Genomic DNA, 16,774 nt, shown 5'->3' on the forward strand with positions numbered 1-16,774 from the left:
GCTTCCCACAGAATGGTGGGTGATATGTCGGGAGTGGAGTTCTCCTTGAAGTAGGTATTGATGGTAGCTGTCAGATGAGCAGCGAAAATGTCATCTTTTAGTAGGGAGGAATTAAGTCTCCAAGTCTTTGTCTTTGAGGTCAAGTCTGGGAAAGTCAGTGTGACTGGTATAGGATGGTGGTCGGATAGGAACATGGGTTCAATTGTAGCTTGCGTAAGGTAGGTCAGGTCAGGTTGGGAGAGGAAGAGATAATCTAGTCGTGAGTATTTTTGGAAGGGGGTAGAGTAAAATGTGTAATCTTTAACGGATGGGTACAATGTGCGCCAAGTGTCGTGCAGTTCCAGGGCTTGGAGTTGTAATTTAATTTGTTTCAGGGCCCAGAAGGGTAATGCTGAGGCGCCTGAGGAAGTATCCAGGTCTGGGTTGAGGGGAACATTGAAGTCGCCTCCCGCAATAACTATCCCTTCCTTGAAGGAGAGCAAAAGATCGCTCACTTTCCTAAAAAATGATACTTGGTGTTCGTTTGGGGCATATATGTTGGCCAACGTAAGCGGTCTAGAGGCATAGGTACCCTTGATGAATGCAAATCTCCCTTCTGGGTCTAGCAGGGAGTCTGTGTACTTAAATGGGGCATGTTTAGAAACGAGTATAGATACTCCTTTAGTTTTTGCAATGGGGTTTGTGGCATGAAAAACAGTTTGGAATACGTTGTTAGTCATTTTTGGTATGGAATTAGATCTAAAGTGGGTTTCCTGAAGGAAAATGAAATGAGCCTTTTGTTTAGTGAGGGAGGATAGGACCTGCGAACGCTTCTCAGGCACGTTTAGGCCTCTTGCGTTTAAGGAGACACATTTTAACGATAGAGGAGCTTGAGGAGGCATTTCGCTACGCAATCAAGTAACTAGTTTCTGGTGTGAAGGTCAATGTCCAGTTGTTTGTCTATCCTCTTTTTTGAAGACCGGCTCACACCGGGGCGTACCGGACAATAGCGATAAAAGGGGGAGTGATGGAACGGTTCTTATGTTGAATTTAGGAAGTAAATACTAATCAGTGAGGGGGGAGAGTCCCGCGCCAAGAACGATAGACCAACACAGAAAAAAGGTCAGAGAGAGCAAGAGAAGTATAAAGAAGAAAGAGGTACCAGAGGTGAAAATGGAGATGCAAATTCACCTATTAGAAGGAGGGCCGGATGGTCAGCAGACTAGAATCTAGTGCTGCTGCTGGGGGTTGGCAAAAGTGTCTGGGATCCTACTCCGTGGCCACGGGGAGGATTTAGAGTAGATAGCAGTGTGATGGGGAATAGAGCAGTGGGGAGTGGAGCAGTATTAATGGTAGTACATTTAGTTTGAGCTGTCGGACACCTGAGGTTACTCAGCCTGAATATCTGTCGTTAGTGAGTAAGTACATATAATAACATAAGCATAAACATCCAGAGATATCTAAGAATTCAAACCATGTGGTAAACAATAATGTAAACATTAACATAAATATGAGCCTAAGTATCGTGACTCATGCTTCCGTGCGATAGCCTCTTCGTTTTGTGGGTGTATGGCAACTGCTTCACCACAAATGAACGTGGTCTAAACCTTTCACATGTAAATATAGAATGGTGTGTGTCTATAACTTTTGCTTTTGCTGTTATCCCATGTATTATAAAAAAGCCTTTCTGTAAGGGGATCTGAGAGCAAGTCTCTAAATCATCGAATCTCGCCAGTTTTAGTTTTACTATGGTCCTAGGAGTCCTCAAGGCAGCCCAAATGATGTATCTTATACGGTTGGGAAAATATTGGACATTATTAATAGGCAGTATTAAGGAGTGCTATTCCCCAGTTTGTTTAGGTATCACTGACCTCTACTGTGCAAACCATGAAAAGGCGTCTGCATCATTTTAGAAAAAGGGGGAGGGGTCCACTTGTGGCTGCCTTGGTGACCCCAGGTCCCTCATGTGTCTTCATACTATCCATGAGCTTTATCATTTAATACAGATGACCCTATTGAAAATTAACGGGGTAATGGGGAGACGGGAAGGAGGGGAAGGGAAAGGAAAGGGGGGGCTGGGAAAGGGTGGTGAGGGGAAGAGGAGAGTGTAGTGGGTGGAGGACGGTGGAAGAGGGGAGGGGGGGGTAGGGGAGGGAGAGGTGATGAGAAGGGAGAGGGAAAGGGTACAGGGAAGGTGGGAGGCCAGGAGTTGAAGTGGGAGGACATGAGAGCAAATATAGGAGGAAAGGGTTAGGGGAAGGTCCAGTAAAGTTAAATGGTGACCCAGTCACTTCAGTAACATTGCAATGGTTGTTTTCTTTAAACTAAGAACAGTGTGTCTGTTCATCACCTGAAGTGGTCATCTTCGGTAGCTGTAATAGGAAGAGAATGTTCTAAGAGTCTTCTGTATGGGTTGCTTCATCTGTGACGTAGTGCTGGTTCTGTAGCTTGCTGAGCAGTTCCTGTAGCCCGTGATGTCCAAATGATGATCTCGTCTCAAGACCCTTTGGCTGCCACGGTCGGTCCCTTATTTTTGCTGTCTCCTCATCTTCTTTTTCTCCTTGCTGTTCTTGGGTAAATGGAGTATGCTCAATTCCTCTTAGCTTAATAGTTCCCGATGTTTGTTTAAGTGTTTCGGGGTCTATTTTGTGGCTGGTTAGCAGGTTCTTTTCTGCTACTCATAGGATACGCTGTAAGACTTCCTTGCATGTATGTTGATAACGAAGTGTGGGAAGGGCTGGGAAGCAGAGAACGGACCTGGCAAATTAAAAGTCAGTAACAGTGGTGTGAGTCTCTCTGGAGAAACCGGCTTACTCAAATAGAATCAGGTACTGAGTATTTCAGGCTTCATGGTTGTTCCTTCGGGGGGTTACAGGTTGTCCCATCTCGCAGTATGTAGAATCTCGGCGGGAAGTGTGAGCCCCGGGAGAGGGGGGACCCGATCTTCTTCGTCTGGAGCGATGTCTCTGTGCTTTAGGCGAGGGGTTGTGTGAAAGTGGTCTCCATGGCTCGAACGGGAAGTGGAACGAACACCAGTCCGGAAGCTCCGTCAGCGGTAGATCGAGCTGATCACAAAAGGCTGCTAGATCGTCTGGTGATCTCAGGAGCGCAGTGCGGCCCCTAGCGGTGGCGGACAAACAGAAGGGGAATTTCCAGCGATATTGTATGTTCCGCGCTCTGAGCTGGTCCAACAGAGGGCGCAGTGCCCGTCTATTCTGCAAAGTGGTTGGGGAGAGATCTTGGAAAAGCTTAATCTCAGTGCCATTGTGGTGTATTTGGCCCCTCTCCCTAGCTTTTCTCAAGATTTCCTCTTTCAACGGAAAGTTCACCACACAACATATAACATCCCTCGGGGGCTCATTGTCTCGGGGGGGAGGTCTGAGGGCTCGATGCAGTCTCTCCATCTCAATTGGGGAGTCCGGAGGACGATCTAACAGGTTGTTAAAGATGGCACAGACTACCTGGGGCAATGAACCCGCTTCTAGGCTCTCCGGGACCCCTCTAACACGAATGTTGTGCCTCCGTCCTCGGTTGTCGAGGTCTTCGACTTGGCGTAAATCATATAGATATGATAGTTGGGCATCATATGTATGTTGCACTTGCCTGATAGCTGCTTTGTGGAGCTGCGTGGTTTGCTCCACGTCTGTGATCCGGGCCGCCACTGCTTGAATGTCCATCTTGAGATCTAATATGGCTGCTTTCAGGGTGCCTGTAATGTTATTGGTAATGTCCACTGCAACATGTTGTAGGTCCGAGAGATTGACCGCTTGGCTGTGTCTGCGGGGTCGCGTGTCCCCGTCTGTCAGCTGCGAGTCCGAATCATGGCTGGGCGAAATGGAGCCTGAGGCCTGTGGTGTCTGCAAGGCCTCGTGGTCGCCGGACCGGAGTGTACGGAAAATCTCCGGGATATTGCGGCTGAGCTGGGTTATCGGCTCCTTCGGTGTCCGGGAGGCTGAGGCGCTCCTATTAGGTTTTCCCATCGTGGAATATTGCGTCGGTCCCCAATAAAAGGCTGGTTTTAATCCTCGAGTGGCTGAAGCTCTGTATTCAGGCAGCCATTTCGGACTCCAGTCAAACCACGCCCCCGTGGCAGAAGGGGTTTTACCTTAATGCATTCTATGCACTCATCTTTGTTTGCCTTAAAGTTATTCTAAAGGCAGAGTTTTTTTTTTTTATCCTACTGCATTCTATCAGAGCCAATGAGAAGGGAGGAGGTGGTGCCGAGCCCTGCTCTCTGTGTCTTATGGACACAGAAAGCAGGGCTCGGATGTGAGCACGCATGAGTGCCCATGGGGGGGGGTTAGAGCCCAGAGCGCTAGGGGGGAAACCCAAGAAGAGGAACAGGGCTACTCTGTGTAAAACCTTTGCATAAAACAGGTAACGTATGTTATTTAAGAAAAATAAAACACAAGCCTTTCGTATTACTTTAATTTATAGGACTGATACTATACTGTGCTGACACCATAAGCTATCTACAGTATGTTTTCTTTAACTGTAATGTGCTTTTTTGCATTTTTGTTTTTTTGTTCAAAAAGTATTTTATTAACTTGTCATTATGAACCAAGCCTAATGGCAATAAGAAAATTGATTTGGCTTGGAGTAAGAGTTGGATTTCATGATCCATTCATTCGTGATTGATGGATATGTATGTTTTTGCTTTTTTTTTCCTGACGTGACTTGTAGTATGGCTAATGCATGCAGTACAGGGCTTATGATGCTCTGCTGTCTCTTATACTAAGTCATTATCAACACATCAAATCTTATTTGGTAAGTGCAATCTGCTTGCTATCGGATACCAAACTGACATTAAATCTAAACATTTACAAAAGTACTTTGTATTGAAGTTAAATGAGTCATAACTGATGTCATCCAGTTTTAAAGACTTGTTATATATGCATTTTTATGTTCTACACAGTGCAGTATCCTAAAAGTGGCAAATATATACATGGAAGAAGAATCATGGCTGGATATGAAAGCAAGAGTGATGACTCTAAAGAGCCGCTGTTTAACATGGTCCCAGTATGCGTCCATGAATGAAGAGTCTATGTACAAGGAATGTGAAGAGAATCCCAACTGGTAAGGGATCTGTCGTAATAGTTCTTAGTACCATGTTAAATATGTACTGTACGTGAAGGTTCTTATATACATAAAAAAATATATATATTTAAAATATCCTGTGAGGCTATGTATTAGTCAATATAGGGTTATAGAAACAAGTCTGTAAATGGTGTCCTTTTAGTTAGATTACTGTACAATAAATTAGATTATATGCAGGGAAATTACTTTTTCCTAGGAAATAGCTAGTAACTGTATCCCAGACTCAATTTGTTTTGATGCTTTGGCCCCAGTTAAAAAATAGGAAGATCCCTTGCCAGGTGATTTTTTTGCTAGCTGTATCTACATTGAATAGATTACCTCTCGCTTCCTGTCCCAGTGACAGGGTTAGAGAAACTTCTCCAGTGGGAACAAAGACCACATCAGAAACATCATCTTTTTAGTCAAATGGGGAAGGTTGGAATGTGTAAATTGGAAACACAGACCACAGTAAAAAAAACAAACAAAAAAACTGTCAGGTCTTCTAAGCCTCCCCCACTCTATCCAAGGCTGTAGAACTCCAGTTTTTTTTTTTATGTAATAGATATATTGTTTTGTATGTATTTCAAGTCAAGTCAAGCTTTGTCATTCTACTACACGTAAGAACATACAGTTTAACGAAATGTCGTATCTCACAGGGCCACTGTGCTACATACAAATTAAACATAATTATAAATAAATATACAAAGAATAAAAACGCCAATAAAAAAACCTATACACATCTGGGAACTACGTAACTGTACATATACTATATGTTTCCAAAAGTCTTTGTAGCAGCAAGTGTTTAGAACAGTGTCTAGTGCATATTCAAAATTAAAAAGGAGGGGACGTGAGGATTGGAGTTGAGGGCTCTCACAGCCTGGGGGAAAAAACTGTTGAGCAGCCTGACAGTCCTGGTTTTGATACTCCGGTATTTTCTACCTGATGGCAAGAGCTGAAAGAGACTGTGGGAGGGATGGGTAGGATCCCTCACGATACTGGTAGCTTTGCTGGAGCATCGTATATGGAAATTGTCCAGGATGGAGGGGAGAGAGACACCAATAATCTTTTCAGCCATCTTCACTAGCCGCTGCAGGGTCTTGCGGTCAGCAGAATTGCAGTTCCCATACCAGACAATGATGCAGCTGGTCAGCACGCTTTCAATGGTTCCCCTATAGAATGTAGTAAGGATGGGTGGAGGGAGACTGGCTTTTTTCAAGGCGGCGGAGAAAATATAGGCGCTGTTGTGCCTTCTTGGTTAGTGACGTGATGTTGGTTGTCCAGGTAAGATCCTCTGAGATGTGCACTCCCAGGAATTTAATACTGATTACTCTCGCCACAGTCAAGCTGTCGATGGTCAGTGGGCGGTGATCAACAGAATTTCTCCTGAATTCCATCACAACCTCCTTTGTTTTGTTTACATTAAGGAACAGGTTGTTTGTACTACACCATTTAACCAGTTGTTCCACTTCCTCTCTGTAGAGCGTTTCATCATTGTGGCTGATGAGACCTACCACAGTTGTGTCATCCGCAAACTTGATGATATGGTTGGAGCTGAACTTGGCAGTACAGTCGTGGGTCAGCAGTGTGAAGAGCAGCGGGCTGAGCACATATCCCTGTGGGCCACCCGTGCTCAGAGTGGTAATGCTCTACATGCTGCAGCCAACACAAACTGACTGAGGTCTTCTGGTTAAAAAGTCCAGGATCCAATTAGAGGGGCAGGTTGAGGCCCAGCGAGTTCAATTTAATGATACGTTTCTGAGGAATTATTGAGCTAAAGTCAATGAACAACATTCTAACATAAGAGTCTTTCTATTCTAAGTGGGTAAGGAACAAGTGAAAAGTAGAAGATACTGCATCGTCTGTGGAACAGTTTGGACGGTATGCAAACTGATATGGGTCCAGCATGTTTGAAAGACTGGACTTAATGTGATGCATGACTAACCTCTCAAAGCACTTCATCATTATTGGAGTTAGTGCTGTGGGACGATAGTCATTCAAACAGGACACAGGTGTCTTCTTTGGCACTGGAATTACAGTAGGTGACCGCGATATTGTGTCAATCTCGCCGCACTTCTCGGCGAGATTTGACACCTACGAGCCCCGTCGCAGGAGCCAGCGCCGAGATGGCTCACTCATCGGGAAAGGAAAACTTTGTTTTCCTTCCGCGATGAGTGACAGGCAGCGCTGACAGCTGTCTGGTATGAATCCTGAGGCGGGAACACCGCGCCAAATTTTAAATGAAAAAACCGGCGTGGGTTCCCCCCTAGGAGCATACCAGGCCCTTAGGTCTGGCATGGATTGTAAGGGGAACCCCCTATGCCGAAAAATCGGCGTGGGGGTCCCCCCCCAATCCATACCAGACCCTTATCCGAGCACGCAGCCCGGCCAGCCAGGAAAGGGGGTGGGAACGAGCGAGCGGCCCCCCCCCTCCTGAGCCGTACCAGGCCGCATGCCCTCAACATGGGGGGGTGGGTGCCTTGGGGGAGGGGGGGCGCCCTGCGGGGCCCCCCCACCCCAAAGCACCTTGTCCCCATGTTGATGAGGACAAGGGCCTCTTCCCGACAACCCTGGCCGTTGGTTGTCGGGGTCTGCGGGCGGGGGGCTTATCGGAATCCGGGGGCCCCCCTTAATAAGGGGGCCCCCAGATCCCGGCCCCCCACCCTGTGTGAATGAGTTTGGGGTACATGGTACCCCTACCCATTCACCTAGGCAAAAGTGTCAATATAAAAAAAACACATTACACAGGTTTTAAGAATAATTTATTAGTCAGCTCCGGGGTCTTCTTCCGACTTCGGGGGGTCTCCTTCCGACTTCTCCCGGTGTTCGGCCTCTTCTCCCGGGCCCCGCCGCTATCTTCTTCCAGCTCTATTGCCAGCGAGGGGCCCGGTCTGCCGCCGCTGTCTCGCCGCCGCTGTCTCGCCGCCGCTGTCTCGCCGCCGCTGTCTCGCCGCTTCTTCTCTTCTTTTCTTCTTCCCCGATGTTGACACGACGCTCTCTCCGGCTCGAATGCTGTGTGCGAGCTGCGGAGCCATTTATATAGGCGGTAACCCCGCCCCCTTACGACGTCATGGTCCCAGCATGCGCAGGGACTCTGGGGCCATGCCCCCTTATGATGCCAGAGTCCCTGCGCATGCTGGGACCATGACCTCGTAAGGGGGCGGGGTTACCGCCTATATAAATGGCTCCGCAGCTCGCACACAGCATTCGAGCCGGAGAGAGCGTCGTGTCAACATCGGGGAAGAAGAAAAGAAGAGAAGAAGCGGCGAGACAGCGGCGGCGAGACAGCGGCAGCAGACCGGGCCCCTCGCTGGCAATAGAGCTGGAAGAAGATAGCGGCGGGGCCCGGGAGAAGAGGCCGAACACCGGGAGAAGTCGGAAGGAGACCCCCCGAAGTCGGAAGAAGACCCCGGAGCTGACTAATAAATTATTCTTAAAACCTGTGTAATGTGTTTTTTTTATATTGACACTTTTGCCTAGGTGAATGGGTAGGGGTACCATGTACCCCAAACTCATTCACACAGGGTGGGGGGCCGGGCCCTTATTAAGTGGGGGCCCCCGGATTCCGATAAGCCCCCCGCCCGCAGACCCCGACAACCAACGGCCAGGGTTGTCGGGAAGAGGCCCTTGTCCTCATCAACATGGGGACAAGGTGCTTTGGGGTGGGGGGGCCCGCAGGGCGCCCCCCTCCCCCAAGGCACCCACCCCCCCATGTTGAGGGCATGCGGCCTGGTACGGCTCAGGAGGGGGGGGGCGCTCGCTCGTCCCCACCCCCTTTCCTGGCCGGCCGGGCTGCGTGCTCGGATAAGGGTCTGGTATGGATTGGGGGGGACCCCCACGCCGATTTTTCGGCATAGGGGGTTCCCCTTACAATCCATGCCAGACCTAAGGGCCTGGTATGCTCCTAGGGGGGAACCCACGCCGGTTTTTTCATTTAAAATTTGGCGCGGTGTTCCCGCCTCAGGATTCATACTAGACAGCTGTCAGCGCTGCCTGTCACTCATCGCGGAAGGAAAACAAAGTTTTCCTTTCCCGATGAGTGAGCCAGCGCGACATTCACAGTACCCTGTCGCCGAGAACCAGCGCGATGGTATCGCGCTGGAAACACAATCTCACGGTCAGGTACTGTATGATGGTGGATTTAAGACACGTAGGAACAACTGCCTGGCTCAGCGAAATATTAAAGATATCTGTAAAGACATCTGTCAGCTGTACAGCACAGTCTCTCAGCACACGTCCAGGTATGTCATCAGGGCGAGTAGCCTTCCGTCGCTTGATCCTGAACAGGGTCTTCCTTATCTCGGCTGGAGAAAAGCAGAGCGCCCAGTCATTTCGGGATATGAGTAGTTTTTGTGAAGGTGTTTGGTTCTGCATCTCAAACCGTGCATAAAAGTGGTTGAATGCATCCGGGAGAGAAGTATCATTATCATTGGCCTGTGGCAGGGGCTTGTAATTAGTGATGGTCTGGATGGCTTGCCACAGGGCCCGTGTGTCTTTGCTGTCGCTAAAGTGTTTATTCATTTTTTTAGCATATTGTTGTTTTGCCTTCTTGATGCCATGAGACAGATTGTCTCTTGCTGTTTTGAGATCTGTTTTATCTCCTGATCTGAATACCTCATCTCTGGTCTTTAACAGCCCACGAACCTCTGCTGTCATCCATGGCTTCTGGTTGACACTTGTGGTAATAATCTTGGTAACCGTCACATCATCTATGCACTTTTTGATGTAAGCAGTCACTGTTTCAGTGTACTCTTGTAAGTCTGTATGATTGTTGTAAGTGGTTGCCTCTTTAAACATGTTCCAATCTGTGTGCTGAAAGCAGTCCTGCAGTACTGGGGTAGCATTGTCTGGCCTTACTGTGATTTCTTTTTGAACCGGTTTTGCAAGTGTAAGCAACGGTTTGTATGCTGGAATTAGCATAACAGAGATGTGATCTGAATACCCAAGGTGGGGGCCGGGTTCAGCCTTGTATGCATTTTTCTCTGTTGTATAAACAAAATCCAGTATGTTGTTTCCCCTTGTTGCAAAATTCACATGTTGGTAGAACTTCGGCAAAACTGTCTTTAAGTTTGCATGGTTGAAGTCACCAGCAATAATGAAAAAGCCACCAGGGGTGTTTGTTTGATGTTCGCTGATAGAGCTGTAGAGTTCGCAAAGCGCGTCCTTAGTGTTCACACATGGGGGAATGTAAACCGAGACAATAACAATGGCTGTGAACTTTCTCGGCAGATAGAATGGTCAACACTTCACAAACATAAACTCTACCAGTGATGAGCAGTGTTTTGTTACCACGACAGCATTGTTACACCATTCTTTGTTGATATACACACACAGACCACCTCCACGAGTCTTACCGGACAGTGATGAATCTCTATGTGCTCGGTAGCAGGTTAGCCCGTGTAGCTGAATGGAGGAATCCGGGATGTTGTTATTTAGCCATGTTTCAGTGAAGATTAACGCACAACAATCTCTTGTCTCATGCTGTGTAGACCAACTGAGTTGAATTAAGTCCAGTTTATTTTCCAGTGAGCGAACATTAGAGAGCATAAGTGTTGGAAGAGCCGGCCTTGTGGGTTTAGCCCTTAGCCTAGCTCGTATACCTCCACGCTTACCGCGTTTCCGTCTCCTCTCACAATGCTTGCGTCGCTGTCTTGTGCGGGAAGCTTCAGTAGGCGAAACTGCGGTCTCAGGGTCAGGTTTCAGTAAACAGAGGTCTCGTAGCTTCTTGATAGCCGCCGGTGAAAGTTGATGTTTGTGTATATGGCCGATATCCAAAAGACTTTGGCAATCGTAGTTATGTTTTAAAGTAGTTTCCAGATGACTTTGTGATAAGGTAAGACTATTTGAAGACAGAGACAACATTAGAAGACATAAAAACTCTGTCTTTTGGACCCGAAATAGCCGCTGCATCTAACAGCGCCGCCATCTGTATCTGGAGGTAATACACACACTGCAGAGACACAGTGTTAACGTGTTAACATGTAAATGTTTAATTTCAGTTTCAATATTTTTTCTTTTTATTGTTTATTAGGATTTTAAAAAAAGTGGAGGCCACACGGGCAAAGGTTCAATGCACACAACAAAACATACAAAAACAAAAGTAAAGACGCTAATGACCAGAAACAGTGGCTTAATGTCTGGGGCCAAAATGCCCAATAATTCATCGGTCGTTCCACATGGTTTGCTACACTGGTCATTGGTAAAAGGGTAGAGGCAGGGCCGGTGCTAGACTATTTTGTGCCCTAGGCAAGAGCAGCTACTTGCAACCCCCCCCCACAAAAAATAAGCTGTAAACACTCCCCTTCCTGTATACACTGCCCCCTTTAATCCTACACCCCCCTTCCTGCACACATTGCCCCCCTTTAATGCTACACCCCCTTTAACCCTACACCCCCTTCCTATACACACTGCCCCCTTTAACCCTACACCCCCTTCATATACACACTGCCCCTTTTTAACCCTACACCCCCTTCCTGTACACACTGCCCCTCCTTTTTAACCCTACACCCCCTTCCTGCACACACTGCCCTGTTATAGACTATACACCCCTGTGATGTGTTACCCCCTCATTGAACTTACCTGAGCTGCCTTGCCAGACACAGTAAGTAGCGCATGTTTGGAGTACCTGGTCTGTCAGTCCCGCCACCCGGCTCAGTGCTTCCACGGTTCCACCTGAAAGCAGAGTTAGTCCACCTGCTCTCGCAGCCTCCGGTTCTCACAGATCGGTGACGGAGAAGGGCCCCCCAGGTGCAGCACGTCCTCCAGCTACCTCTCCACCCTGCACCTGAACTCCTTCATCTCAGCTTGCAGCTTGTGCGTGGTCCCCCCATAGCAGACATTTCCTCTCCGCCTCCGGTACACTCCTGCAGATCGGCCACGCCGACATCTCCACCCCAAGCTCCATGCTGGCTGGCGATGACCGGCGATCACATCATCCAGTGAAATGACCTTGTCCAATGCCGGGATCTCAGCTCACTTCCGCTGTGCGTAGGTGCACCTGTGTGTGCGTGTGGGACGGCGGCTCTAGCGGTGACATCCACCGGGGGTGAGGAGGTGACAGGAGAGGAATGTGGCACATGGCTGCTCCCTAGGTGGCAGCGCGCCCAGGTGGCTGCCCAGTTCGCCTAGTGGTAGCACCAACCCTGTGTAGAGGAGAGAGATTGGGAAGGAAAAATAACGAGAGGAGAGGGAGGAAGGAAAGGGCAGAGGTGGAGAAGACTACAAAGTAAAAAGGAGAGAGAAAGACAGGTAAAAAAAAGAGAATGGACTGTGTTCCTCCCCATGGCTCAGTTCCAAGAGAAAGTGAGAAATTACACATAGCTAAAGCTAGCAGTATTTAGGGATGGAAGTCAGAGCTCCCAGAATTTTCAGAAACTGCACACAGATTATTTTTGTTCAGCCTGCAGATGGAGGAATCTCCTGTTGTGACTATTGTATTAGGACAGCCCCAAATTCTGTTAGATTGCCTTAACAGCGGCTGCATCTGATTGCATGAAGCCAATATTTGGTCAACGTTTTTCCGCCAGACTCCTTTTCAATCAGTGATTGTTGGACGAGAGTCCTGAAGAATAATGGAAATCTCATTAACAAGCATTGCATCATGTTTTCACCTCCTGCAGATTGTCCCTACGAATTCATGTAAATTCAAAAGATCTACAGCTTTAATTTAAATAACACCTGGTAATTCTGGTCCTTGTTCAGGCATCTTTTGGTACAGGGTGGCAACTGTGGCATATTTTAAAATTTGCACGTGTAGCAGACCCATCCATAAAAAATAGTGGCTTTGGTCTCTCTTTAGCCTTGCCCAGTCACAAGTACAAAGCACTCCTGGCCATGCTGGGGCAGTGAAAAGTTCCACTCAACTACACAGAAGGTAAATTTAAAAGGCAGGGTAGGAGGTGAAGGTGTGGCAGAAATATATATATATATATATATATATAATCTCTCATCAGGTCTCAATGGTAAAAAATATCATGCTGGATATCTATACTGATATGGACTGGGTAATGTGTTAGGAACGAAAGGATGCCACATCGTTTGATGAAAATTATGAATGTACAGAGGGATGAATTCAAAGAGACTCCAAAAATTTAAAAAACTGAGCTCCTGAACAGACTGAGGTGCAACCTGGTGGCGTCAGATGGATCATAGCATAATGTGCCAAAGGTGTTCTATTGGATTTAGGTCATGTGAGCATGGGGGCCATTCAATGGTATCAATTTCTTCATCCTCCAGGAACTGGCTGCATACTCTCGCCACATGAGGCCAGGCATTGTCGTGCACCAGAAGGAACACAGGACCCACTGCACCAACGTAGGATCTGACAATGGGTTCAAGGAATTCATTCCGATACCTAATGGCAATCGGGGTGCCATTGTCTAGCCCAATGATGGCGAACCTTGGCACCCCAGATGTTTTGGAACTTCCTTTCTTTATCGTACATCACGGGACACAGAGCAGCATAGTAATAACATATGTGGGTTATGGGCCCCCTTCAGGTGATGAACACTGGCACACCCTAAACAGGAAGTTGCCTCCCTATATAACCCCTCCCATGCAGGGAGCGCCTCAGTTTTTTCGCCAGTGTCTAAGGTGTTGGTCACGGTTAAAGATGTACTATGAAGAGCTCCACTGAAGCAAGCCTTGCTGGAGCAAGAAAACTATGCAACCGGATCCATTCAAAGTGCCATTAAGGCTAAAATGGATGGTACCCGGGCCTCGTGCCGGAAGAAACAAGGTTTTGCCTGTAACGCCTCTCTTGGAGGGCTGGACCCTGGGATCCAGTGCTTTGGTCATGCAACTAATACCATAAAGCTTTCTGGCAGGGTGCTATACAGGTCTAAGGGAGTGGAACCCCAATAAAAAGGAAGGTTTTTTAACACAGCCCGCCGTGATGGGTGAAGATTGGGTCTGTCTGGTCATACCACAGAATCCTGGGGCGGGAAAAGGTAAGTGAAATCCTAAGGAACTTCAAGTTCACTTATGGACTTCTTTCTTTGAGTTACATGTTGTCATGCCTAAATTTCACCACTAGAGGGGGTAAAAACACATACCTCACCATGCTGCTCAGTATCTCGCTCAGTGTCAGCAGGAGACAGCCAGGCTTCTCTAGGAGTCGGTCTCAGCCACTGAAAGGTTGGAGGAGGGAATCTTCGGTGTTCCTAGAAGAGTTCTTGGCATCCCCCTCAGGGGCAACGCGGCTTTATTTTCCCTCCAGGAACTGAGGTAGAGCTATGGCGGACGGCCGTGCTCCCGCCACCCCCCCTCTCTCGAGGAGTCATGGCGGCTCTCTCCCTTCATCCTCTTCCCCCTTGGCACCCCTCCCTCCTCACTCTGGATGCGCTCGTATGGCACCCGCGGGAATTGATGTGAAGGTAAGGGGGTGTCTGGAAGAGGGGCGTGGCTTAAACGCCAGCGTGTGCGTGGTCAGCGGCTATTATCTCACACAGCACTAAGCGCGGGGCTGCCGAGTCCTTAAAAAAAAAAACACAGTTGGCAAGACGGACACAGCAGCAAACTAGGGGGCATGTAGGTTGGTGTATGCTGGCATTCCCTGGACACATTTACTCAGCATTAGGCTGAACATTAATAGCAGCATTTGATTGCTGGACTATAGCTCAGCATTGGGTGCCTTGTGTTTATAGTACCTCTGCTTTTGTGCTTGGGACTATGCCTTCCAGATAGGGGAGTTCAATCACCCCCAAAAAGAGACCAAGGACATATCCTTCAGGTTCTGTGGATCCCGCAGTACCATCCTCTCCGGATAGACCAGAGGTGGCTGGACAGGGTTTGTCACTGGAATTACCAGGTGTTGCAGCTGCTTCCAACATTTCAGCCCGTTTGTCACTGAAAACGCCTTATCCTCAGCCTTGGTGGGGCTAGAAGAAAGGTTAACTGCTTTAATCACATCCTTTTCCCAGAGTGGAAGAAAATGCAATAGATCCCCCTCCCCCACCCTGGGCCTTGATACAGGGGAACAGTGGGCAGAGGCAGATGAATCGCCCTCAGGGGATCGGGATAAAGGACAGTCTGATTCCTCATCTGAAGAATCAACTGTAGAAGAAACTTTTTCAGCCTCACAGTCTGAAAAGCTGTTGGTGCAATCCCTTATAGGTATGGTCCATTCTGCGTTCAGGCTACCCTTAATTGAGTTGGCCGAAAGACCTGTTACTTCTTTGGGTTCTTTAAAACCCCTCAGGCCCTACATGCCTTTCCTGTCCATACATTGCTAGAGCAACTCATATATGCTGAATGGGACCACCCAGATAGGCATTTTCCTCCCCATGGAGGAAAAATTCACCAAAAGATAGAGCATACCATCAGTTGATGCTGCTATATCTGGTGTGAATAAAAGCTTAATTTGTCCGGTGGACAATGCCCAGATGTTGAGGGACTCAGCGGATAAAAAGATGGAATTCTTGTTGAAAACCTCTTTTCCCAGAGATAGGCGTTTGTCAATCACTAAAAGACCAGCTGAAGCAGGTGCTTAAAGTTATCCCTGCTCAGCAGGCTCAGGTATTAGCCGAGCTGCCAATTGCACTATGTTTTGCATTTGACGCTAAAAAGGTCTCTATTCATCAGGCATCACGCTGCCTTACACTTTTGCTACTGCATATGCGTAGGATCCTGTGGTTGAAGAATTGGTCAGCCAAGGCTCCATGCAAAAAGCTTTTGCCTGGTTTTCCATTTTGCGGAGAACGTCTGTTTGGAGATGATTTGGACAACTACATCCAAAAGATTTCAAATGGAAAAAGTACCCTTTTACCAGTTAAGGGAAGGAGTAAGCGGCTCTCATTTAAACTGCCTCTTCTCCTGGGCCTAGGGCATCAGCCTCTAGGCAGTCGGGACGGCCTCCGCCGTCAGGTTCAAGCGGTAAACCTTAAGGTCAAGCTCAGGGACAGAAGAAGTCCTGGGGAAGGAAACCTACAAAGCAGAATACTAAGGCCTCTCTATGAAGGGGCGCCCCCAATTGCTCGGGGGGGGGGGGGGGAGACTGCTGCAGTTCTCAGGGGTCTGGCAGGAAGAGTTTCAGGACAGATGGGTCACCTCCACAGTAGCTCTAGGTTACAAACTAGAGTTCTGAAAATGTCCCTCTCTTTGTTTTCTGAGGTCAAATGTCCCCAAAGATCCAGAGAAAAAAATCTCTGTTTCTAGCATTAGACCGGCTTTTGTCTCAAAAGTTGATCATGGAAGTCCCCTTGCAAGAGCAGGGGTTCGGGTTTTACTCCAAACCTCTTCACGGTGCCAAAACCAAATGGGGATGTCCGATCCATTCTAGATTTCAAGGATCTAAATCGGTTCCTGAATATTCGCTCCTTTCGCATGGAGTCGATCAGGTCAGTAGTTTCCATCCTACAAGGAGGGAAACTTCTGGCATCAATCGACATCAAGGATGCATACCTGCATGTATCTATTTTTCCCGCTCACCAAAAATATCTACGATTCGAGGTCCACTTTCAGTCTGTAGCCTTGCCCTTCGGTCTAGCTACGGCGCCCTGGGTATTTACAAAAGTCCTGGCCCCGCCTCTGGCCAGACTAAGGGCTCAGGGTATAACTGTCATGGCGTATCTGGGCGACCTGCTGCTAGTAGACCGGTCGGTCGCCCGCTTAGTCCAAAGCGTGGTCAGCACGGTCAACTACCTGGAATACCTAGGGTGGATTCTCAACCTAGAAAAATCTTCCTTAAAGCCTCTAATAAGGCTGGAGTACTTGGATCTGATCA

At 48.0% G+C, this 16,774-nt stretch overlaps 1 protein-coding gene across 1 annotated transcript in view; it reads left to right on the forward strand.

Moving 5' to 3' along the window:
- The window catches only part of PRELID2 (PRELI domain containing 2), a 240,372-nt gene that overhangs the window by 165,220 nt on the left and 58,378 nt on the right, over positions 1–16,774 (forward strand). The window contains exon 4 of the mRNA XM_073620629.1: positions 4,895–5,055. Within this exon, the coding sequence (XP_073476730.1) occupies positions 4,895–5,055 (161 nt within the window). The remainder of the gene's footprint in view (positions 1–4,894; positions 5,056–16,774) is intronic.

Source organism: Aquarana catesbeiana, linkage group LG03 (assembly GCF_042186555.1).
Source record: "Aquarana catesbeiana isolate 2022-GZ linkage group LG03, ASM4218655v1, whole genome shotgun sequence".
In the NCBI taxonomy this organism is placed as follows: Eukaryota; Metazoa; Chordata; class Amphibia; order Anura; family Ranidae; genus Aquarana; species Aquarana catesbeiana.